The sequence below is a fragment of the Anolis sagrei genome, chromosome 2 (genome assembly GCF_037176765.1).
Source record: "Anolis sagrei isolate rAnoSag1 chromosome 2, rAnoSag1.mat, whole genome shotgun sequence".
Taxonomy (NCBI): Eukaryota; Metazoa; Chordata; class Lepidosauria; order Squamata; family Dactyloidae; genus Anolis; species Anolis sagrei.
The window spans coordinates 7,329,311-7,354,444 of record NC_090022.1 but is presented as its reverse complement, the minus strand read 5'-3'; the positions used below and the strand labels follow the sequence as shown (position 1 = coordinate 7,354,444).

The following is a 25,134-nucleotide window of genomic DNA, read 5'->3' as shown; positions in this document are numbered from 1 at the left end:
CAGAGAGGAAACAAACAAGGACATCTAATTACCACTCAACAAAAGATTGCTCCAGGCACTGCCAGGCAATCAAATGCTAATCAAGGTGATCAGTTGAAACATGCACTCCTAGCTCCAGAAGATAAGAGTCCTTTGTCCCACCCTGGTCATTCCACAGATATATAAACCCTTTTTCCTAGTTCCAACAGACCTCACTACCTCTGAGGATGCTTGCCATAGATGCAGGCAAAACATCAGGAGAAAATGCCTTTAGAACATGGCCATATAGCTCGAAAAAACCTACAAACCAATGATTCCAGCCATGAAAGCCTTCGACAATACTTTGTGAGGTCTGATTTGTAGCTAAAACTCTTCCCAAACTCGCCTGTATGACTCTTCTGGTAAGCTGTGAAAATGGGATTTAAGGCTGTAACTCTTCCCACACTCCAGACATTTATATGGCTTCTCCCCTCTGTGGGTTTTTTGGTGTGTATTGTCAAAGGCTTTCATGGTCGGAATCACTAGGTTGTTGTAGGTTTTTTGGGCTGTTTGCCTGCATCTATTGGAGTCATTCTCAGAGGTTGTGAGGATCTCACAACCTCTGAGGATGCCTGCTATAGATGCAGGTGAAACGTCAGGAGGGAATGCTTCTGGAACATGGCCATACAGTCTGGAAATCCTACAACAACCCTTTTTGGTGTGTGTTTGGGACTCCTTTGTAATGAATGCATTTATAGGGCTTCTCTCTTCTGTGATTCATTTGATTCCTAATGAGATTTCTGTTTTCAATTAGATTTCTGTTCTCATCCCTGTGGGTGTATTGGTGCAATTTAGAGAATTTTTCCAACAGCACTTCAGGCATTTATAGGGTTTCTCACCTCTGTGATTCATTTCATGTCCAATAAGACTTCTCTTAACAGAAAACCCTTTCCCACACTCCAGGCATTAATATGGCTTCTCTCGTGTGTGGGTTTTTTGGTGTGTGTTTAGGTCTCCTACGTTACGAAAGCATTTTACACACTCAATGCATTTATGGGGTTCTCTCCTCTATGTTTCATTTCATGTCCAATAAGACTTCTCTTATCAGAATAACTTTTTCCGCACTCCAGGCATTGATATAGCTTCTCTCCTGTGTGGGTTCTTTCGTGTCTCTTGAGGTGTCCTTTCTGAATGAAACTTTTTCCACACTCCAGGCATCTATAGGGCATCTCTCCTGTGTGGGTTTTTTTGTGGTCTTCGAATTGTCCTTTCTGAAAGAATCCCTTTCCACACTCCAAGCATTTATATGGCTTCTCTCGTGTGTGGTTATTTTGGTGTACAATGAGGACTTTGTTTTGAGAGAAACATTTTCCACATTCCAGGCATTTATATGGCTTCTCTCCTATGTGGGTGTATTGGTGCTGCTTTAGGGCATTTTTCCAACAGAAACCCTTTCCACACTTGAGACATTTATAGGGTTTCTCTCCTCTGTGACTCATTTCATGTCCAATAAGACTTATCTTAACGGAAAACATTTTTCCACATTCTAGGCATTTATATGGCTTCTCCCTTATGTGGGTTTTTGGGTGTGTGTTTAGGACTCCTTCATTATGAAAGCATTTTCCATACTCAGTGCATTTATTGGGTTTCTCTCCTTTGTGATACATTTCATGTCCAATAAGACTTTTCTTATCAGAAAATCCCTTTCCACACTCCAGGCATTTATAGGGTTTCTCTCCTGTGTGGGTTCTTTCATGGTTTTTGAGGTTTCCTTTCTGAAAGAAACCCTTTCCACACTCTAGGCATTTATATGGCTTCTCTCCTGTATGGGTTTTTTGGTGTGTGGTTAGGCTTCCTTTATAAAGGAAACATTTTCCGCACTCCAGGCATTTATACGGCTTCTCTTGTGTGTGGTTTTTTTGGTGTATGTTGAGGACTTCTTTTCGAAAGAAACATTTTCCACAGTCCATGCATTTATAGGGTTTCTCTCCTTTGTGATTCATTTCATGCCCAACAAGACTTCTCTTATCAGAATAACCTTTTCCACACTCCAAGCATTTATGCAGCTTCTCTCCTGTGTGGATTATTTCATGTCGCTTGACGTGTCCTTTCTGAATGAAACCTTTTCCACACTCCAGGCATTTATATGGCTTCTCTCCTGTGTGGGTTCTTTTGTGGATTTTGAGGTATCCTTTCTGAAAGAAACATTTTCCACACTCCAGGCATTTATATGGCTTCTCTCCTGTGTGGGTTTTTTGGTGTGTGTTTAGGCTTCCTTTATAAAGGAAACATTTCCCACACTCCAGGCATTTATATGGCTTATCCACAATTTGTGGTTTTTCATAGTTTGTAAAGTGTATACTAGATCCCAAGCTCTCTTCCAATTGATGGCATTGAGGTGGTCCCTTCTCTATTTGGATGGTGATATCGCCATTCAGGCATGAGTCCTCATGCAAGAAGCTATTCTCAAAGACAAGATATTTCCTGATCGCCCTGCTTTCGTCTACTGTTTCTTGGATTCTGATTTCCCTTGTATCCGCAGAACACTCCTTCTTTCTATAATCTTCTCTTTCCATTTCCAGGATTCCCTCTTCCCCCTCTTTATATCCTGTTGTTTTCCTCCACGCTGTACACGATGCCTTCCCATTTTCACTCTTTTTTCCAGCACCACCTTGTAGAGAAAAGAAACATTAAGAAGACATGAGAAAATAGAAGCAGGAAATCAGTCAGCTATCTAGCAGCCCAGACCATCCTCTTGTTCACACTCCCTTTCACTTTGATTCTTCATTGTTACTCTTTTTCACCATTAAATAATATTTTTAATTTTCCAATTAAATCTTCCTGTTCTGTTAAACAACACCCGAGCAACAGGATTATGATCCAACATTATTCTGGGTAAAATTGTCATGCTTTTTAAAAAGAGTTATAGATCGAGATCTCAAAAACATGTCAGTTCTGGATGAATGACTTATGTTTTCCCAAGAAGGAAGCCTTTTTAGTTGTTGTATTCATATATGCACCGGGATTGTGGCGCAGCTGGCTGAGTGTCAGCTGCATTAAGATCACTCTGACCAAAAGGTCATGAGTTCGAAGCCAGCCCGGGTTGGAGTGGGTTTCCAACCAATTGTGTGCAGCCTGTTGTCGACCTTTGTAACCCGAAAGACAGTTGCATCTGTCAAGTAGGAAAATTAGGTACCACCTTAAAAAGCATGGGGAGGCTAAATTAACTTATTTATGAGGCCATAAAGAAGACTCCAGCAAAGCATTCCAGCAGGGAAGCATGCGGGGAATGCGGAAGTGCTTCATCAGCATTGCAGATGGACGAGGAAAGCGACAGCTCCCCTGGCAGCCAGAAAAAAAGTTAAATAGCCTCTGTGTATGTTTGTATATGTTTGTATGTCAAAATTGGCATTGAATGTTTGCCTTATATGTGTACACTGTAATCCACCCTGAGAAGGGCGGAATATAAAAGCTGTAAATAAATACATACATACATACATACCTTGTAATGGGATATAATCCATTAAATTAAATATTTATTTATTTATTTATTTATTATTGGCTATATTTCTACCCCACCCTATCTCACCCTGAAGGGGACTCAGACGGCTTACAGTAAGACTCAGACGGCTTACAGTTTTGGCAAAATTCAATGCCACATTGCAAATACAAACATATAAACATATAAACACAATCAAAACAGTAAAAAAAAATAGTGCCTAGTCCCGTAGTTCTCATTTGCCGCCCTACATGAGAGCCATGCGTGACTTAGGGCCTTTTACTCTCGCACTTAAGACCTGGCTTTTTACTAGAGCATTCGATCTCTGTTGATTTTTAATTTTTGTATGTATGTATTTTATCTTTTGTAATTTAGCTGTAAATCGCCTGGAGCATACTCAGATGGAGGGCGATTAATAAGTTATTAAATGATGATGATGATGATGATTTGTGCTGCTACATTTATGTCGATATTGTATTGCACTACTCCCCAAATGCCTGGTTCCATAGCCAGGTCTTGAGTTTTTTTCCTGTAAACCAGGAGTCAGTTTAGTGTCACTGGGGAGGGAGTTTCGTAATTGAGGGGCCACCACTGAGAAGGCCCTGTCTTTCGTTTCCACTAATCGCACCTGCAAAGGGTGAGGGACCGAGAGCAGGGCCTCCCCGGCAGATTTTAATGTTCCAGCTTTTCATAGAGGGAAATACGTTCTGACAGGTAAATTGGGCCAGAACTGTTTAGGGCTTTATAGACTAAAGCCAGAACTTTGAATTTTGCTCGGTAGCAGACTGGCAGCCTGTCGAGGTGACATAGCAGGAGGGGTTGTGTGCTCCCTGTACGTTGCTCCAGCGAGCTACCTGGTTGCTGCCCGTTGGACTACTTGGAGCTTTCGAACATTCTTCAAAGGCAGCCCCACGTAGAGTGCATTGCAGTATTCTATTTGGTGACAAGAACGTGGATCACCGTGGCCAAGTCTGGTGTCATTGCAAATTTGGTGAGCACACACCTCACACTCAATTCCTCCACACCTCAACCAAAATCTCTGTGTGGATTGTAGCAGTTAAATCATAGTTGGAAGTTCAGTTGTATTCAGGAAATGATTATTTGATTTCAAAAATGTCTAAAGTGTTGTTATGATATGACATGGAGGAAGAACAAGAGAAAGACAGTGTGCTTAATGGGCTCAAAACATAGTCAGCTGGTGTCAGAGTTTGGCACAGCGGAAGGATTGCTAGATCAGCAGACACTGTGTTGCAAAATAAGGACTCTACAGGCTTTGAGTTACAAAAGAAACTAAGTTTACTAAGCACATTCAATAAACACGTCTTACTACAGCGAGCTACAATTCAGAAAACTAGTCAAAACGAAATTCTCTTCACATCTGCTAATCTCTTCTTGCTGAGACCGGTTACTCCCTTCTGTTCCCAGCAAGAGCAAATCTTATCTTACTTCGCTCAAGGTCACATAATCACAGCCTCATGGAATAAACATTCTGCACAGCATTTCTAATACACAGTGGGATCCATCTTGGAAATACATAGAAGCACATTTAAAACACATACATAACTAAATTAATCCTGACAGCTGGAACAATGGGAAAATGTTTGGATGACGAATCATGATCCTAAGCTATGCAACAACACTTCAGAAACAGGTGGCATTTCCAAAACTGATTTCTACAGACCAATACTCAGAAGGATCCTTACCGAAAGAGGCCAACGTCTCATAATTCTCTCCCATGACCTCAAAGTGCAGGGCCTGTTGATCTGGATCTAGCAGGACCCACTCTTCCTCACTGAAATGTACAGACACGTCCTGAAAAGTCACCTGAAAGAGGAGGATTAGGACACACAGATCAGCAATGCTTCTTGCATTACAAAGCATATTTTCCTCAGTTGGAGAATGAAGACAGTTTACAGCAGATTAAAACAGCTTTAGTTAAACATGCACAAAATCCAGAAGTCTTTTGAGCTATCAAAAATTAAAACCAGAACAAAAGATAAAACCACAATACAGCAAAAAATAGAGGACCCTATATGTTATATGAGCCCTGTTCCAATCAAACTATTGGATCTCCAAGGCATGTAGCAACAGAAAGTCCTTCTTCCATTTGGAGAAAGATGCCCAAGGGGCAGGTGGACACATAGAAGTCTCCTCTCCTTGGGAAGGGAGTTATGGATCCTGAGAGAACCCAGAGAAGTCACCTCCCAGGAGGTTCTTCCATAACATACAACTTATGTTGAACTAATGTGAGTTTGAACAAGAGGATCAAGTCCAAATTGGGAAGCACTGAGTGGGCCTAGTGGAAGATGAAGGCCTTATAGGAAGATGAAGGCCAACTCTAGGAATCATAGAATCCTAGAGTTGGAAGAGACCTGGTGGGCCATCCAGTCCAAACCCATTCTGCCAAGAAGCAGGAAAATCACATACAAAGCACCCCTGACAGATGGCCATCCAGCCTCTGCTTAAAAGCCTCCAAAGAAGGAGCCTCCACCACACTCCGGGGCAGCATCCTAAGATCATTTAAAAGGAAACTTGAGCAGAAACAGAAAACAAACCATAGAATCATAGAATAATAAAGTTGGAAGAGACCTCGTGGGCCATCCAGTCCAACCTCATTCTGCCAAGAAACAGGACAATCGTGTTCAAAGCACCAATCAATCAAACCAATTAAATAACTGGGTTGTTATAGGTTTTTTCAGACTATATGGCCATGTTCTAGAGGCATTCTCTCCTGCCGTTTCGCCTGCATCTATGGCAAGCATCCTCAGAGGTAGTGAGGTCTGTTGGAACTAGGAAAAAAGGGGTTTATATATCTGTGGAATGACCAGGGTGGGACAAAGGACTCTTGTCTGTTGGAGCTAGGTGTGAATGTTTCAACTGACCACCTTGATTAACATTGGATGGCCTGGCAGTTTTTTGGTGTGGCTTGTTAGTGCCTGGGGGAATCTTTTGTTGAGAGGTGATTAGCTGTCCCTGATTGTTTCCTTTCTGTTGTTTTGCTGTTGTAATTTTAGAGGGTTTTTTTTTTAATACTGGTAGCCAGATTTTGTTCATTTTCATGAGGTCAGCCATAGCAGAGCACCTGATGAACCAACCTGGACGCGGCATATTATTTGAGAACACAGAAATGCTGGACCACTCTCACAACCACGATGTCAGTCTATATAGAGAAGCCATTGAAATCCACAAGCATGTGGACAATTTCCACAGAAAGGAGAAAACCATAAAATGAACAAAATTTGGCGACCAGTTTAAAAAAACTCTAAAATTACAACAGCAAAACAACAGAGAGGAAACAATCAGGGACAGCTAACCACCTCTCAACAAAAGATTCCCCCAGGCACTAACAAGCCACACCAAACAACTACCAGGCCAACAAATGTTAATCAAGGTGGTCAGTTGAAACATTCACACCTAGCTCCAACAGACAAGAGTTCTTTGTCCCACCCTGGTCATTCCACAGATATATACACCCCTTTTTTTCCTAGTTCCAACAGACCTCACTACCTCTGAGGATGCTTGCCATAGATGCAGGCGAAACGTCAGGAGAGAATGCCTCTAGAACATGGCCATATAGCCTGAAAAAACCTACAACAACCCAGTCATGGAAGCCTTCGACAATACAATTAAATAACCTTTCCAGGCACATGACGTGGCCCTGGGCAATTCCAGAATTATTTCCAGTTCATTTCTACTTCCATCCTTATACCTGATCCTGTTCCATGGAGGCCATTTCTCCTGCTTCACAAAGAGATGAGCCATTATGGCTTCCCAACAGACTTGGTTCCTCCCCTGTGAAAGTCCAAAGAAAGGAAGAAAAGAGAACATGAATTCCTATATTTTTAAGTCTCATTTTTAGGCTTACAATTTTTAAAAAGACTAAAAAGGGAAGTGAAAGGACTTAAAGTATTTTATCTGGCATATGCATTCATTCAATGCAATGCCATCTAGATATCCTAATAACTGTGGTGTTGGAGGAAAGTGCTGAGAGTGCCTTGGACTGCGAGAAGATCCAACCAGTCCATCCTCCAGGAAATAAAGCCCGGCTGCTCACTGGAGGGAAGGAGACTAGAGACAAAGTTGAAGTCCTTTGGCCACATCATGAGGAGACAGCAAAGCCTAGAGAAGACAATTATGCTGGGGAAAGTGGAAGGGAAAAGGAAGAGGGGCCGACCAAGGGCAAGAGGGATGGATGGCATCCTTGAAGTGACTGGACTGACTTTGAAGGAGCTGGGGGTGGTGACGGCCGACAGGGAGCTCTGGCGTGGGCTGGTCCATGAGGTCATGAAGAGTCGGAGACGACTGAACGAATGAACAACAACATCCTAATAACTATTCTTAGAAATGGTCTAACAATCCAGCTATTGAAGACAAAGTTGTGCTGGGGACATAAACAAAGAGTTTATATTTAGTGGACACATGAGAGTGAGGGAACAAGAAAAAAGCCTCTCACCTGGTGGTGCGGCTCTTGTGTCCTCCTCCTGCCCCTCCAGCTTGATCCACCTGGAAGGGAAGCCCTGGTTGATGATGCCTGGTGGCGCCTCCAGGGCTTGAATGACCTCTCCCTCCAGCTGCTCTTCCTGCAGGGCCTTCTCCTCTTGGGCTCGACTCAGGAGGAAGCCTTCAGCCAAGGCCACGGCCTGGGAGCTGGTCTCTGCCCCACATTCCCTCACCCAGCGCTCCATCTCGGCAGGAAGGACAGCCAGGAACTGCTCCAGGATCACCAGGTCCAGCATCTCCGCCTTTGTATGTTCCTCAGGCTTCAGCCACAGGCGGCAGAGAGAGTGGAGGTGGCTGCAAACCTCTCGGGGCCCCAAGGCCTCCTCATAGCAGAAGCGTCGGAAGTGTTGGGCCTGAAGGTCTGCACTGAAGGCCTTCTCCTCCAAGGCATCCTGACCCATTCTGCCTGGGAACAGAACACTTCTCCTGCCCCACATTTCATTGGGCTCTCTTCCCTCTTCAGGGCTGCTCTGGTTGGGCTCCTCCATCTTTACTATGAGCTTCATCAGGACTGAAGAACCTCTTCCCTTCTCCATCTGGTTATGTCATGAAGCATAGGCTACACAAGACAAAGGGGAGTTGAAAGCCAGGTTAATGATCTACTACCTTCCAGAGAAGAAGAGGTCTTTACAAAGCCACTTTTGGTTTCCCTGAAAGAAAAGCAGAGCCCTGGCAGTTTAGAGCAAACTTCATGAAGTAACACTCTGGGAATCCCCTTGCATTGCTCTTCCTTTCCCCTTCTTCCCACCTTCAACCCCACTTTCCATGTCTCCCTGTATACACAGTTCTGAAGCCTGGGAACCCTGGGAGTTGTGTGGCAAAGTCCTCCACCTTTTCTGCCAAAACGTGCTGATGTCTCACCCATCTCTCCTCCCAGGATGTCAGACAATGCAGTCTAAGTGGCCCCAAAGTGCATTAAATCTGTGATGCAGATGCCTCATAGAATCATAGAGTTGGAAGAGACTGGGTTGTTGTAGGTTTTGTAGGTCGACAATACAGTTGGAAGAGACCTTGTGGCCCATTCAGTCTAACCTTATGCCAAGAAGCAGGACAGCCTCATTCAAAGCCTCATACGAGAACATATCCTCTCATGACCAACTCTAAAATGGCCTCAAAATAGCATCACATTTTCCATGTAGTGTTATGATGTGTACCATACAGTGTTATAAACCATGAGTTCTAATTCTAAAGCTTGAACCAATTCATTCCTCCTATCCCGTATTGTATGGCATCGAATTGTGTCTTGATGTGTACTGCTCAGAGTCCCCGCTCTGAGCAGGATATAAATATGGCAAATAAATATCTGCAGTTTGCCCCCAGACTGCTTCTGACTTGGACTTGCTTCTGCCTTTGCCCCTCTTTTCTCCATCTCTGACTCCTGCCTCACTTCTCTCTGCAGCCCTTGTCCTGTCTCCAAGGTGGGCTGGGGAGAGATTCATTGACCTCCTTGTGTGCATCTCTGTCTTCCTCCCTTGTGTTCCTGTAGCACTTGCCTCTCTTTCCTTCCCTTTGGAGCCTCCATAGCTTTCTTCCCCTGGGAGGAAGGTCAGGCTGAAAGAGAAGGAAGCTGATCTTCAGGAGGAAGGAAGGGACCAGGGCTCAAAGAGGGAGGGAAGGGAAGATGGGAGGAAGGAAGCACTGCCGAGCCCACCTCGCTCCTGGCCAGATTTAGGTGGGAAGTGAGGGCTTTGGCTCTCCATCCTTAGGTGAATCCTGAGCAAGCAAGGGAAACTTGGAGGACCTATTGCAGAGCCTATTCAATTGTGGGAGTTGAAGTCCAAAACACCCGGAGAGTCGAAGTTTGCCTATGGATGGACTAGAGGCTCAAGAAGGGCGCAAGGATGGAAGAGATGGAGGGGAGGGAAGGAAGGGAGGGAGGAGTGAGAGCCAATTGCAGAGCCTATCACCAGCCCTTTGACCCTCCTTGTGTCCTGAGTTTCCTGGGAGTTCTAGTCCACAGGCTTGCCCCATGTTTCCTAGGTGTGCCTGTGTTTCCTCTCCCTCTTCCCTTCTCCCCATAGGCAGACTTCCATTCCCTTCCCTCCTAGTGGCTGTTAAGAATTGTGGGAGTTGAAGTCCAAAACACCCGAAGGGTCAAAGTTTGCCTATGGGTGGACTAGAGGCTCAAGAAGCGTGCAAGGATGGAAGAGATGGAGGGAAGGAAGAGATGGAGGGAAAGAAGGGAGGGAGGGAAGGAAGGGAGGGAGGGAGGAGTGAGAGCTAATTGCAGAGCCTATCACCAGCTCTTTGACCCTCCTTGTGTCCTGAACTTCCTGGGAGTTCTAGTCCGCAGCCTTGCCCCATGTTTCCCAGGTGGGCCTGTGTTTCCTCTTCCTCTTCCCTTCTCCTCAGAGGCAGACCTCCATTCCCTTTCCTCCTAGTGTCTGTTAGGAATTGTGGGAATTGAAGTCCAAAACGCCTGGAGGGTCAAAGTTTGCCTACAGATGGACTAGAGGCTCAAGAAGGGTGCAAGGATGGAAGAGAGGGAGGGAGGGCCAACTGCAGAGCCTATCACCAGCCCTTTGACCCTCCTTGTGTCCTGAGCTTCCTGGGAGTTCTAGTCCACAGACTTGCCCCATGTTTCCCAGGTGGGCCTGTGTTTCCTCTCCCTCTTCCCTTCTCCCCATAGGCAGACTTCCATTCCCTTCCCTCCTAGTGGCTGTTAAGAATTGTGGGAGTTGAAGTCCAAAACACCTGGAGGGTCAAAGTTTGCCTATGGATGGACTAGAGGCTCAAGAAGGGTGCAAGGATGGAAGGGAGGGAGGGAGGAAAGAAGGAAGGGAGAGAGGAAGGAAGGGTCACCTGCAGAGCCTCCTTCCCTCCCTCCTTCCTGGCCAGGTTGGGTCTTCCACAGAGGGGTCTCCTCCCTCCCCTCCCCTCCCCTCCCCTCCCCTCCCCTCCCCTCCCTCCCCTCCCCTCCCCTCCAGATCTGGATCCCTCAAAACCCACAGAAAGGGAGGGAGGCCTCACCACATTGCTTGAAGAAGGAAGAGGCAGAAGGAGCCAGAGCAGCTGCTGCTTCCTCGCCCTTGGACTCTGCTACTGCTTGAGGTGGAGCCTCTCCTCCCACGACCACGCCCCCTCCCACTCCCACGCCCCTTTATCTTCCTCAGCCACGCCCCTCCCCCAGGAATGGGGCCCCCACTTCCCCTTGCGAAATGGGTTGCTCCCCCATCCATCCCTTTGAGCCTTCCAGTGGGCAACAAAAAGCAATGCTCTGTTTAAAGAAGTTGTTCTCAACTTTTGGCTCCCCAGCTGTTTTGGCCTTCCACTCCAAGGAATCCTAACAGCTGGTAAACTGGCTGGGATTTCTGGGAGTTGTAGGTCAAAATACCTGGGGACCCACAAGTTAAGAACCACTGCTTTAAAGAATCTGCAATGTCACAGAGACTGGTCCTTTTATTTGTACCCATCAGCTTCCATTTTCCAATCCCTTCCTCAAAAGCCCAGGGTTCAAGCCCTAGTTTCCAGAGGGGCTGCCCAGTGCTCAAACCATCACACACACCAAGGCCATAAGAACACCGTCTCCCAAAGCAGTTGCTCTACTCTGAACTCAAGAACGGAAAATTGAATGTCGGTGGGCAGGAAAAGAGATTAAAAGATGGGCTCAAAGCCAACCTTAAAAACTCTGGCATAGACACTGAGAACTGGGAAGCCCTTGAGCGCTCCAGCTGGAGGTCAGCTGTGACCAGCAGTGCTGCAGAATTTGAAGAGGCACAAATGGAGAAGCGTGTCAAGAGGAAGGCACATCAAGCCAACCCCAACTGAGACAACCTCGATTTTTGGGAAAATTGAGAAAACCAAAGTGCTCTTCCAGCAGTCACCAACCAACACATCTGCAATGCCAGAAATACAGCTTAATGGTGTAACATTAGAAAATGTTGAGCATTTCTGCTACCTTGGCAGCCACCTCTCCACAAAACTCAACATTGACACTGAAATACAACACTGCCTGAGCTCTGCGAGTGCAGCTTTTTAACAAATGAAGCAGAGAATGTTTGAGGACCAGGATATCCATTGGAAGACCAAGGGGCTTGATTATAAAGCTATTGTCCTCCCAACTCTGCTATACGCCTGCGAGACGTGGACTGTCTACAGACATCACATGCAACTCCTGGAATGATTCCATCAGCGCTGCCTCCGAAAAACCTTGCAACACTCTTGAGAAGACAGGCAGACAAATGTCAGGGTACTGGAAGAAGCAAAGACCACCAGCATTGAAGCAATGGTCCTCCATCATCAACTCCGCTGGACTGGTCACGTTGTCCAGATGCCCGACCACCATCTCCCAAAGCAGTTGCTCTATTCCGAACTTAAGACCGGGAAATGGAATGTTGGAGGACAGGCAAAGAGATTCAAATATGAGCTCAAATCCAACCTTTAAAACTCTGGCATAGACACTGAGAACTGGGAAGCCCTGGCCCTTGAGCGCTCCAGCTGGAGGTCAGCTGTGACCAGCAGTGCTGTAGAATTTGAAGAGGCACGAATGGAGGGTGAAAGAGAGAAACATGCCAAGAGGAAGGCGTGTCAAACCAACCCTGACCAGGACCGCCTTCCACCTGGAAACTGATGCCCTCACTGCAGGAGAAGATGCGGATCAAGAATAGGGCTCCACTGTCACCTATGGGCCCACCACCAGGACACTGATCTAGGAAGACAACGAGGGATTGCCTAAGTAAGTAAGCAAGAATACTGTGTCCAATTTTGGACACTGCCATGGAAGGGAGATGTTGACTCTAAGCTGAAATGTGTCCAGAGAAAGAAGGTGACTCAAATGATCAAGGATCTGGAGAACAAGCGCTATGAGGAGTGGCTTAAAGAGCTGGGCATGTTTAGCCTGAAGAAGAGAAGACTGAGAAGAAACATGATAGCCATGTATAAATATGTGAGGGGAAATCATAGGGAGTAGGGAGCAGGCTTGTTTTCTGCTGCCCTAGAGACTAGAATGAAGTGGAACAATGGCTTCACCTGAACACTAGAACTTCCTAACAGTAAGAAGAGCTGTTCTGGGATGAAGGAGAAGGGGAGGGCCAGCAGAAGAAGGGTATGTGTTGGGGGTGAGTAGTATACCCATGGGGCCATTGCACCGACTCAGGTTTTCTGTGTAACACCCCACGCACTACTTTCCTGTTTCTTGAAGACCAAGACCACCTGTGGTCCACAGACCACTGCTTGGGAACCACTGGTCAAGAGGAAGAAACAAATATGGAACCACATCGTATCAGCCAATGAAGCATCAACAGTGGCACTGTCCTAAGCTGAATCTGGATGGCCGAATGCCAGATTGTCCTTCGAGTGTGACAAAAGAAGATCCAAGGTGCATTGAATTAACTCTAAGACTAGACCAGAGCGAATCAAGGAGGACATTTGGACATCCTATGGCAGTTAGGGAGTCAGCTGGAATGAGAGTTAGTTAGTGAGTTAGGGTCAGGGAGGACTTAGCTGAAAAGCAGCTGGAAACCTGGTCAAAGGAATAGGTTACAATACTGTACATTCTGGTGGAGTTGGTTCGTGAGCTAAGGTTGAGACCAATAAATGCGCAGGCCCCTGCTTTCAGGCTGATCTGAACCGCAGCAGGGAGTTCCACAGTTCTACAACATCTGGTTGGGCCAGCATCAAAGGGACTGTGGTCACAGCAGCAGCTTCAACTGAAAGTATTTTTTCCTGCTTCCTCTCCCTTCTTTACCCTAACATTGTAACAAATCCCCCAATAAAAGTATCCCTTGGTTGCAACTTTTTCCTCTCCATAGTGATACATTGTATCTCTTTACTGCCTCTAATACTCTCTAACACGAACCTAACCTTTCCCGAGCCGCAGATCACTGTTGACTTGCCTATGATGCTCTTACAGCGTCCCTGGGAGGCTGAAACTGCGTTCCTCTGAACCGCGGATACGGAAACCCATTGGGCCCCCGTATCCACGGGTCAACGGATCGACTCCAAACCGGTGCCATTTTCTACCTAGATTAATTCTAAGACTAATCGCTATCTCACTTTTTGCATTATGGACCCCTGCACCCCGAGAATAATCATGTTACCTCAAAACTTACCTCTTTGGTGTGGGAGGAGTTATAGACATGTGATTGTAGTGAGCATGTTCATACTCAGGACTCCAGCGTGCTGGAAGAAGCAAAGACCACCAGCATTGAAGCGATGGTCCTCTACCATCAGTTTTGCTGGACCGGCCACGTTGTCGGGATGCCGACCACTGTCTCCCAAAGCAGTTGCTCTACTCCGAACTCAAGAACAGAAAACGGAATGTTGGTGGACAGGAAAAGAGATTTAAAGATGGGCTCAAAGCCCTTTTTTATTGTATTAATTGATTTTTTAAAACTATTTGTGATTACTGTTGCAATGTATTTTATTTGTTGAATTGTTGGCATCGAATTGTGCCGGTTGTGAGTTGCCCTGAGTCCCCCCTAGGGGGTTGAGAAGGGCGGGGTAGAAGTACTCGAAATAAATAAATAATAAATAAACCTTTAAAACTCTGGCATATACACTGAGAACTGGGAAGCCCTGGCCCTTGAGCGCTCTAGCTGGAGGTCAGCTGTGACCAGCAGTGCTGCAGAATTTGAAGAGGCACGAATGGAGGGCGAAAGAGAGAAATGTGCCAAGAAGAAGGCACGTCAAGCCAACCCCAACCGAGACCACCTTCCACCTGGAAACCAATGCCCTCACTGCGGATCAAGAATAGGGCTCCACAGTCACCTACAGATCCACCAGAAAACTGATCCTGGAAAACTATCCTTCTCAGCCAACGAGGGATCACCTAAGTAAGTAAGTACTCAGGACTCCATTTTATATTCGGTCTGCTTACCACCTCAGTGGAGGTGGATGAATGTTGCTGTTTGGACACAGTATGGACTTCTGGACTTCAGTGAGTACAACTATACTTAAAGACTATGGACTATTGATAGAATGATACCCTGTGTACTCAACACAGAGAAACCTACATCCTATCTAACTGAACTTCAGTAAGAAATGTGCCTGTATGGTGAATTAATACAAATTGTTTATGAATAAACAAGATATTTTATTTTTCAAAGAAGACTTTGTTGTTTATCTCTGGGTGTATATTTTGACTAAGAGATTTCAAGGGAGTGTATATCTTTTGGGCAATTACAACTGCAAATTCAACTTCAAAGAAACAACCATCCCCTGCTAATGTATTTTTGTAGTGGCATGTCTTTATCCTTGACAATTTAAAGACATGGTTCTTCAGTTTAACAGCTGAGTTACCTGTGTGCCATTACATTAATGCTTATGGATATCACTTGTTCAAAGATTTGACTTCTAACAAGGTCATGCTTTTTCTGACTAGTGGTTTTCAAAAGGTGGTCTCCACATGTTCATGGAGATTCACATTTGCCAAATGGATGTGACATCATTTTTACCTTTCCAACAAGGTGCAGTTATTTCCAATAGTTTATGGAATTACCAATATCTTCACTCTGATCTACAGCCTGCATTTATGTCTGTGGTTCAGACTGATCACACACAGACTCAGTGAAAATAAATCATTCCCCTCATCCTCTGAGGCATCCATCTTCCTGCTGAGCCCCAACAGATGTGGTGTCGATGTCACAAAAATGTAATGTGCAGATTTGAGAAATGTGAATTTAATGTGATGTGTGGGAACGAATGGAAGAATGGAAGTTGTATGAGTGGAGTTAACTTTGGAGACACCATTATAATATTAAGGCCTGCAATGACTATCTGCTTGCTGGATTGTAATTAATAGTTGCTAATGACAACTGAAAAGGTAAACTCTGATAAAAACTGTGACAATGGAATAAAAACATCAGGAGAGAATGCCTCTAGACCATGGCCATATAGCCCGAAAAAATCTACAATAACCCTGTGACAATGATTCTTTAAAGTGAAGGAAATGTTTGCAACATTCCTTATGTTGAGAAGGAAGTCAACATAAGCCTTGTGTTTGTCACCACCAATCAAGAAGAGTCAACATCTGGCCAGAAAACTGAGATGGATCCAGGATGGAAGAATGAATCTGTCATTCATTTACAACTTTGGGACGACATCAGCAGAATATTCCTATAAAAGACTCAGTCTAATAATGTTCAAAGTGTGGCAGACCTGAGGAGTCTGGTTCACCCGCCATGCTCTGCTCCATGGGAAGGAGAATGATGGTGTATTTGGGGAGTGTCGATATGCTATGGGAAAGCATGATTCTGGATACTTTGAAGCTTCTTTCTCAAGGGAAGAGGAAGAAGTGCACTTTTGGAGTCTTAGATTTTGTGCAGGGAGTCAGGTTCTGCTCTATGGAATACAGAGATCTGGTCCTTGGCATTGTTCTTAGGGAAAGAAGTTTTGGCATTTCAGCGTTTTGAAGTTTTGGCGTTATGGAACTATGCGTTGACAGGCTGCAGGAAAGAAGAGTCTGGTCTAACAGGTGTTTCTCCAAGGAGGGAGAATATTTGGGTGCATAATATTTGGGTGCATGAGGATGAATGCATGTACATGTGTGTGAATGTTGAGTGAAAATGTAATTCTCCTTTGTATTTTTTGTTAGCCAATGTAACTGTGAATCCAATGTAGTTGCATAGAATCTGTATGTCTGTATGTCCAATGTCATTCTCTGTCTAAATGCTTTTCTCTAATCTGACATACCCTCTCACACTGGAAATTGCAATAAAAAGAACCTATGCTTCAAAGTCATTGAAAAGTCATTCATGACATTGACAAAACACAGACTAAGGGTTCTTTTCCACACCCTGAACAGTCCACAGATATATACACATGCCACTTGCCTCCAACAGACCTCTGAGGATGCTTGCCACAGATGCAGGCAAAACATCATAGAATCATAGAGTTGGAAGAGACCTCGTGGGCCATCCAATCCAACTCCCTGCCAAGAAGCAGGAACATTGCATTCAAAGCACCCCTGACAGATGGCCATCCAGCCTCTGTTTAAAAGCTTCCAAAGAAGGAGCCTCCACCACACTCCAGGGCAGAGAGTTCCACTGCTGAACGGCTCTCACAGTCAGAAAGTTCTTCCTAGTGTTCAGATGGAATCTCCTCTCTTGTAGTTTGAAGCCATTGTTCCATTGCGTCCTAGTCTCCAGGGCAGCAGAAAACAAGCTTGCTCCCTCCTCCCTGTGGCTTCCCCTTACATATTTATACATGGCTATCATATCTCCTCTCAGCCTTCTCTTCTTCAGGCTAAACATGCCCAGCTCCTTAAGCCGCTCCTCATAGGGCTTGTTCTCCAGACCCCTGATCATTTTAGTCGCCCTCCTCTGGATGCTACTGGAACGTGGCCATACAGCCTGCAAAACTCACAGCAACCCTATTTTGGTGATTTTGGAGGACTGATTCATAGCTTCTCTCCTGTGTGAGTCTTTTGGTGCACCTTGAAGCTTGCTCTCCAACGAAAACTCTTCCCACATTCCAGGCATGTGTGTGATTTTTCTTCTATGTGGCTATTCTGGTGCTTTTTGAGAACCGATTTACAGTTAAAGCTCTTCCCACACTTTGGGCATCTATAGGGTTTATCTCCTCTATGATTCATTTCATGCAGGAGGAGACTTCTCTTTTGCATAAACCCTTTACCACACTCCGAACATTTATAGGGCTTCTCTCCTGTGTGGACTGTTTGGTGCTTATAGAGATCTCCTTTTTGATGGAAGCTTTTCTCGCACTCCGGGCATGTATACGGCTTCTCTCGCGTGTGGGTTTTCTGGTGTATCTTGAGGCTTGATCTGCAACGGAAGTTCTTCCCGCACTCCAGACACGTCTGTGATTTCTCTTGGCTATTCTGGTGGTTTCTGAAGACTGTTTTGCAGCTGAAACTCTTCCCACACTCCCCTGTATGGCACTTTTGGTGAGTTTTGAGACCGGCTTTGAAGATATAACTCTTCCCACACTCCGAACATTGGTAGGGTTTCTCTCCTCTGTGATTCCTTTCGTGCCCAGTGAGATTTCTCTTGTCAGCAAAGCCTTTCCCACACTCCAGGCATTTATACGGCTTCTCTCCCGTGTGGGTGTTTTGGTGCCTGTTGAGCTCTCCTTTTTGACAGAAGCTCTTCCCACACTCCAGGCATTTATACGGTTTCTCTCCTGTGTGGGTTCTTTGGTGGACATTGAGGGCTCCTTTGAGATGGAAGCATTTCCCACAATCTGGGCATTGATATGGCCTCTCTCCCTTGTGGGTTTTTTTGTGCCTATTGAGGTATTTTATGGTATGGAAACTCTTCCCACACTGCAGGCATCTGTATGATTTCTCTTCTGGGTGACCATTGCGGTGTTTTTTGAGCTGATATTCACAGCTAAAGCTCTTCCCACACTCTCCTTTATTATTCATTTCATGTGCCGTCAGATTTCTCTTTTCACTAAAGTCTATACCACAATCCAGGCATTTATATGGCTTCTTCACAATTTGGGGTTCTTCAGATGCAAAGCTTTCTTCCAATTGATGACCCTCAGGTTGTCCTTTCTCTATATGATTTGCAATATCAACATTCAGGTAGGATGCCTTGTGCACAAAGCCATTCTCATACGCAAGGTTGTTCCCAATCTCCTTGCTTTCATCTATTGTTTCGTGGATTGTAATTTCCCAGGTGTCAGCATGACACTGGTTTCCTTGATATCCTCCTCCTTCATTTCTCAAGTTTTCAACTTCTTTATCTACACAGTTCTCTGTTTTCAGCCAGGCTTTGCATTGAGACCCTGCATATACACTCACGTGCCCAGCACCACCTTGAAAATAAGAGAAACAAACCATAAGAATAATATTACAATATAATGGTATAGTGCAATATGGTAATATATAATACTGATATTGTACTATGCTAATATAATATATTGTATGAAAAAATATATTTTAAGCCGCTCTGAGTTCCCTTCGGGGCGAGAAGGGCGGCATATAAATGCTGTAAATAAATACATAAATAAATAAATAATAAGAAGGCATGAGAAAGGAGAAGCTTGAAATCAGTCAACTAGCTATTGTCGTAAAGGTAAAGATAAAGGTTTCCCTGACATTAAGTCTAGTCATGTCCAACTCTGGAGTGTCCATCTCCATTTCTAAGCCAAAGAGCCAGTGTGATCTGCAGACACAAGTCATGACTGCATGGAGTACCATTACCTTCTCACCTATTGATCTACTAACATTTGCATGTTTTCAGACTGCTAGGTTGGCAGAAGCTGGAGCTAACAGCGGGAGCTCACACCATTCCCCAGAATCGAACCCCCAACCTTTCAGTCAGCAGCTCAGCAGTCGAAGCCTGTTAGAGTCAGTGGGCCAAAGCTAATGGAGAGCAAATAGGCTGAAACCTTAAAGTTAGCGGGTCAAAGCTAGTGTCGTCTTGAGGAAAGTGAGTAAGCAGATGCTTAGAGTTAGCGGGCCAAAGCTAGTGTTGCCCTGAGGACAGTGAGTAGGCTGAAGCCTGTTAGAGTTAGTGTGCCAAAGCTAGCGTTGCCCTGAGGAGAGTGAGTAGACCAAAGTCTGTTAAAGTTAGTGGGTCAAAGCTAGTGTTGTCTTGAGGAAAGTGAGTAAGCTGAAGCCTTAGAGTAGTGGGCCAAAGCTAGTGTTGCCCTGAGGAGAGTGAGTAGGTCGAAGCCTGTTAGAGTTAGTGGGCCAAAGCTAGTGTTGTCTTGAGGAAGGTGAGTAAGTTGAAGCCTGTTAGAATTATTGGGCCAAAGCTAATGGAGAGCAAATAGGCCGAAACCTTAGAGTCAGTGGGCCAAAGCTAGTGTCGCCCTGAAGAGAGTGTGTAGGTCGAAGCCTGTTAGAGTTAGTGGGCCAAAGCTAATGGAGAGCAAATAGGCCGAAACCTTAGAGTTAGTGGGCCAAAGCTAGTGTCGCCCTGAGGAAAGTGAGTAGGCCAAAGCCTGTTAAAGTTAGTGAATTAAAGCTAGTGCCTTCTCGAGGACAGTGAGTAGGCCGAAGCCTGTTAGAGTTAGTGGGCCAAAGCTAGTGTTGCCTTGAGGAAAGTGTGTAGGCAAAAGCCTTAGAGTTAGTGGGCCAAAGCTAGTGTCGTCCTGAGGAGAGTGAGTAGGCCAAAGTCTGTTAGAGTCAGTGGGTCAAAGCTAGTGTCGTTCTGAGGAGAGAGTGTAGGTCGAAGCCTGTTAGAGTTAGTGGGCCAAAGCTAATAGAGAGCAAGTAGGCCAAAGCCTTTGAGTCAGCGGGCCAAAGCTAATGTTGCCCTGAGGAGAGTGAATAGGCCGAAGCCTGTTAAAGTTAGTGGGCCAAAGCCAGTGTTGTCTTGAGGAAAGTGAGTAAGCTGATGCCTTAGAGTTAGTGAGCCAAAGCTAGTGTCATCTTGAGGACAGTGAGTAGGCTGAAGTCTGTTAGAGTCAGTGGGCCAAAGCTAGTGTCGCCTTGAGGAAAGTTAGTAGGCTGTAGCCTGTTAGAGTCAGTGGGCCAAAGCTAGTGTCGCCTTGAGGAAGGTTAGTAGGCTGAAGCCTGTTAGAGTTAGTGGGCCAAAGTTAATGGAGAGCAAGTAGGCCAAAGCCTTAGAGTTAGCAGGACAAAGCTAGTGTCGCTCTGAGGAGAGTGTGTAGGCTGAAATCTGTTAGAGTTAGTGGGCCAAAGCTAGTGGAGAGCAACTAGGCTGAAACCTAGTAAGTGGGCCAAAGCTAGTGTTGCCCCGAGGAGTGTGAGGTAAACCTCTGCATGAGAGAAGCCTTGTGCAAGAAAGCTCCAGTGTGAAGGCTGCTGTGTATAAATCTACTATATATTTGTTTATTTGTGTTATGGAAACCTTGTTATTCTAAATAGTGCAACTATATTATTTTACTACAAAGAAAAGCTTCCTATGGAAGATACAACATTGGTCTATGTGTTTTTGTTCTTTTTATCACTTTGGGCTACTAGGGCTGGGTCACGCTGCTGCTAATAAGTTACTCTGCTGTACATTGATGAGGAGGGTCTTTTGTAATTAAGCCCACTCGCTCAACATGGTGTACTCTGTAATCCAAAAATACTTCTAAATAATTATTTTGGTGGTGAAAAAGACATTAATAAGATGCATACCAAAGCTGAAAAATGCCCGCCACCAACTTTACTCCCCATCTCTTTGCCAGTCTTTGTTTTCACGTGTTTTTCTACAACTTACTGAAGTTTTCAAGATGTTATAAATAAATGGTTTCAATAATAGGGATCATTTATGGCTGACATCAAAAGCCCTTCCCATATTGAGTAAATGTTGAGTAAGTGTATATGTGCTGGTATGGCGGTACCAGGAGCTCCTACTTCCTTTTCTTTCTTTGAGTGTTTGTATGTATTCCAAAGTTCCATGCATTTTGCAATAAGGTGGCTTCCCTTGGTTTGCAATCATAGGGCCAATGACCCATCAATTATCATTATGTTTTTTAGTTCCACCCCTTTTTCTGGGTTAAGGAGGGAAAAAGGGGACCTCTAGTTCAGTTCACACGGAGAAGCCTTTCCAACAGGACATGAATCAGTTCCACCTGTAGAAAGCTTCGTCTTTTACAGCTTTGATGGGGGGAATCCAGTCCCACAGCTCTACAGAGAACTACAGTATAGCCTTTGTTGGGGAATTTAATTCCACAACTCTACAGCCAGCTCTTTGCTGGAGAAATACAGCTCCACGGTTTTGCAGCCAGCCTTCGCTGGGAATTAAAAGCGTTCTTTTGTCTTGGAAATCTACTCTGTTTGGTAAGGACCACTCACGGCAGCCATAAAGCAATTTGGACCAGGTGTAGGGGCCCACGCCAGCAGAGCTTAAGCCAGATTGCCAGGGAGGGGTCAAGGATTTCCCTTGTAGAAGGAAGAAACAGTTTATGAAGAAAGTTGCCTGTCCCTTGTGGACAAGATTTAAGCAAGCCACCAGTTGATTCAAAGCCTTGAAGTATTTGTTTAATTTATTGAAGATTTAAGCAACAATAAAAACTTTGTTGAACTTTCTTAGTCTTTAAAAGAACTTTGTGTGGGGAAATCCGAAAGGCCTCTCAGCCGAGGCACCCCCGGCATCCCGTTGGGCATTCAGAAAACACGTCCTGCCTACAGACTCTTTCACAGGCCCAGCGCATGACAGCACAGTATAAATATCTGTATATATAATAAAAGAGAGTGTTTGTAGTGGAAGGGCAGAAGTGTGGAGGGCGGACGTGTTTGTGGCAGCTTTCCGATTGGCTAGCCTGAAAGTTCCAAGATTCTGATTGGCTGCCGCTGTGGAGCTATTTGCATATGGTCTCTGATTGGCCAGCTTCAATAGGAGCCCCTGGTGGAGAAGAGGGCTCATGGCAGAAACGGGGCATGACAGAAGGAAATTTGCATATGGTCTCTGATTGGCCAGCCTCAAATCCAAGATTCCGAGATGAGAAAGAGAGGAAAGGAAAGGCCGGGGGCTGGGTCAGAACACTCCCAATACAGACCGAAATAGGCACACAGAGCCCCCATGACCCACTCCACATCCTACTGCAGTTTGGAGGACTATGAACCATGGATGATGGGACTTGCAGTACCATCACTCACATTCTGAGACCGCTGCTAACCTCATCCAATGACTGATCAGGACCAAACTTGGCACATAGACCTCTCATGACCCACTTTACGTCCTGGTGTGGTTTGGTCGGGGATGGACCATGGATTATGGGACTTGCAGTACCATTGCTCAATTCTTGAGACCACTGCAACCCTCATCCAATTACCGATAAAGACCAAACTTGGCACACTGAGTCTCCATGACCCACTCTACATCCTGGTGCGGCTTGGAGGAGGATGCACCATGGACGATGGGACTTGCAATACCTGCACTCCCTTCCTAAAACCATTATAACTACCAACAATGATGGATCAGGACCACAATTTATACAGAGAGCCCGCATAATCCACTCTACATCCTACTGCAGTTTGGAGGACTATGAACCATGGATGATGGGACTTGCAGTACCATCACTCACATTCTGAGACCGCTGCTAACCTCATCCAATGACGGATCAAGACCAAACTTGGCACATAGACCTCTCATGACCCACTTTATGACCTGGTGTTGTTTGGAAAAATTTGGAGATGGACGATGGGACTTGCAATACCTGCACTCCCTTCCTAAAACCATTATAACTACCAACAATGATGGATCAGGACCACAATTTATACAGAGAGCCCGCATAATCCACTCTACATCCTGGTGCGGTTTGGAAGAATTTGAAAATGGATGATGGGACTTGCAGTCACTTCACTCCCTGAGACCACTGAGATCCTTGCCAATGACTGATCAAGACCAAACTTGGCACACAGAGTCCCCATGACCCACTCTACATCCTGGTGCACTTTTGAGGAGGACAGACCATGGATGATGGGACTTGAAGTACCACCACTCCCTTCCCAAGACAGCTGCAACCCTCATCTAATGTCTGATCAAGATCAAACTTGGCACACAGAGCCCCCATGACCCACTCTGCATCCTGCTGCAGTTTGAAGGAGGATCGACTTTGGATGATGGGACTTACAGTACCATCACTCACATTCTGAGACCGCTGTTAACCTCATCCAATGTCTGATCAGGACCAAACTTGCCACATAGACCTCTCATGACCCACTTTACCTCCTGGTGTGTGTTTGGCTGGGGATAGACCATGGATTATGGGACTTGCACTACTTTTGCGCAATTCCTGAAACCACTGCAACGCTCATCCAATTACCGATAAAGACCAAACTTGGCACACTGAGTCTCCATGACGCACTCTACATCCAGGTGAAGTTTGAAGGAGGGTGCACCATGGACGATGGGACTTGCAATACCTGCACTCCCTTCCTAAGACCATTACAACTGCCAACAATGATAGATCAGGACCACAATTTACACAGAGACCCAGCATGACCCACTCTACATCCTGGTGCGGTTTGGAAGAATTTGACAATGGATGATGGGACTTGCAGTACCTTCACTCACTTACTGACACCACTGCCACCCTCATCTAATGACTGATAAACACAAAACTTGGCACACAGAGTCGCCATGACCCACTCTATATCCTGCTGCTGTTTGGAGGAGGATGGGCCATGGATGATGGGATTTCAAGTACCTTCACTCACTTCCTGAAAATAATGCAGCCATTATCCAAAGACCAATAAAGACCAAACTTGGCATACAGAACCGCCATTACCCACTTTCTCTAATAACCCGGGCAATGCCGGGTCCCCAAGCTAGTAGGAAATAAAAATAAATAAGTGTTCCTGTAAAGACAAGCTCTGAAGAAGGAGTGCTTAGAGGGGAATCATTTCTTCCCACCCCAATCAAAAAACAAACTCTTAACTCTGAACTAAGACTGGAAAACAAGTAGAAATTCCTAAACTCGCAACCTCTGAGGACGGCTGCTATAGATGTGGCAAAACATCAGGAGAGAATGCTTCTTGAACATGGCCATACAGTCCGGAAAAACTCACAGCAACCCAATTCCTAAACTGATTTCGATTGATGAAGAGGTGGAGCTCTCCTTACCAAAAGAAGCCAACGTGTTATAATTCTCCTTCATGACTTCCCAGTGCAGGGTCTGTTGATCCGGATGCAGCAGTCCCCACTCCTCCTCACTGAAATGCACAGCCACATCCTCAAAAGACATCTGAAAGGAAAGAATTTGGACGTGCACGTAAGTAATGTTTCTTTTACCACTACTGTAAATCCAATTCAAAGGGAAGTTGGAACTCATTGCTCAAAGAGAGGACTTGAGACTTTTCGAGTAGCACTCCCAGCCTGTGAACCTTAGTCAAGCCAAATTATTGTTATTATATCAATAGTGGTAGCATTTTTTTCTTGATGTCATTGCTGTTTTTCCCAGTTGGGGAATCAAGGCAGTTTTACAGGAGACTAATAAAGTTCTAGTTAAAACATTAGTAAAGGTAAAGGTTTTGCCCTGACATTAAATCCAGTCATGTCCGACTCTGGGGGTTGGCGCTCATCTCAATTTCTAAGCCGAAGAGCCGGCGTTGTCTGTAGACACCTCCAAGGTCATGTGGCCGGCATGACTGTATGGAGTGCCGTTACCTTCCCGCCGGAGTGGTTTTTTTTTTTGTCGTGTCAGGAGCATCCTGTTGTGAGAGAATTGGTCATCTGCAAGGACGTTGCCCAGGGGATGGCTGGATGATTTTGATGTTTTATCATCCTTGTGGGAGGCTTCTCTCATGTCCCCGCATGAGGAGCTGGAGCTGATAGAGGGAGCTCATCCGCCTCTCCCCGGACCTGTCGGTC

General features: G+C 45.3%; 2 protein-coding genes across 3 annotated transcripts in view; both read right to left on the bottom strand.

The window, feature by feature from the left end:
- LOC132765801 (zinc finger protein 791-like) overlaps window positions 1–25,134 on the bottom strand; it is an 84,462-nt gene that overhangs the window by 50,028 nt on the left and 9,300 nt on the right. Inside the window, exons 4-5 of one of the 2 annotated variants that reach the window (XM_067465191.1) lie at window positions 24,388–24,508; window positions 14,141–18,676 (exon numbers count right to left, since the gene is read on the bottom strand). The exons of the other annotated variant lie outside the window; for it this stretch is intronic. Coding sequence (XP_067321292.1) covers window positions 17,295–18,676; window positions 24,388–24,508 — 1,503 coding nt within the window. The 3' untranslated portion in view covers window positions 14,141–17,294. Of the gene's footprint in view, window positions 1–14,140; window positions 18,677–24,387; window positions 24,509–25,134 lie in introns of those variants that run through there. 2 annotated transcript variants of the gene reach the window in all.
- LOC137094757 (zinc finger protein 791-like) lies at window positions 485–11,003 on the bottom strand. Its single transcript, XM_067465184.1, has 5 exons — window positions 10,928–11,003; window positions 7,911–8,516; window positions 7,167–7,249; window positions 5,161–5,281; window positions 485–2,629 (listed from the first exon to the last, which is right to left on the bottom strand). Exons 2-5 carry the CDS (start codon window positions 8,491–8,493, stop codon window positions 993–995), a joined length of 2,424 nt encoding a protein of 807 aa, XP_067321285.1. The 5' UTR covers window positions 8,494–8,516; window positions 10,928–11,003; the 3' UTR covers window positions 485–992.

Coding starts and splice junctions, on each gene's coding strand:
- LOC137094757 (XM_067465184.1), bottom strand. CDS start 8,493: ATGGAGAAGGGAAGAGGTTCTTCAGTCCTGATGAAGCTCATAGTAAAG. Junction 7,250..7,910: donor CACAAGAGCCGCACCACCAG/GTGAGAGGCTTT, acceptor GGACTTTCACAG/GGGAGGAACCAAGTCTGTTG. Junction 2,630..5,160: donor TGAGACGTTGGCCTCTTTCG/GTAAGGATCCTT, acceptor TTTCTCTACAAG/GTGGTGCTGGAAAAAAGAGT.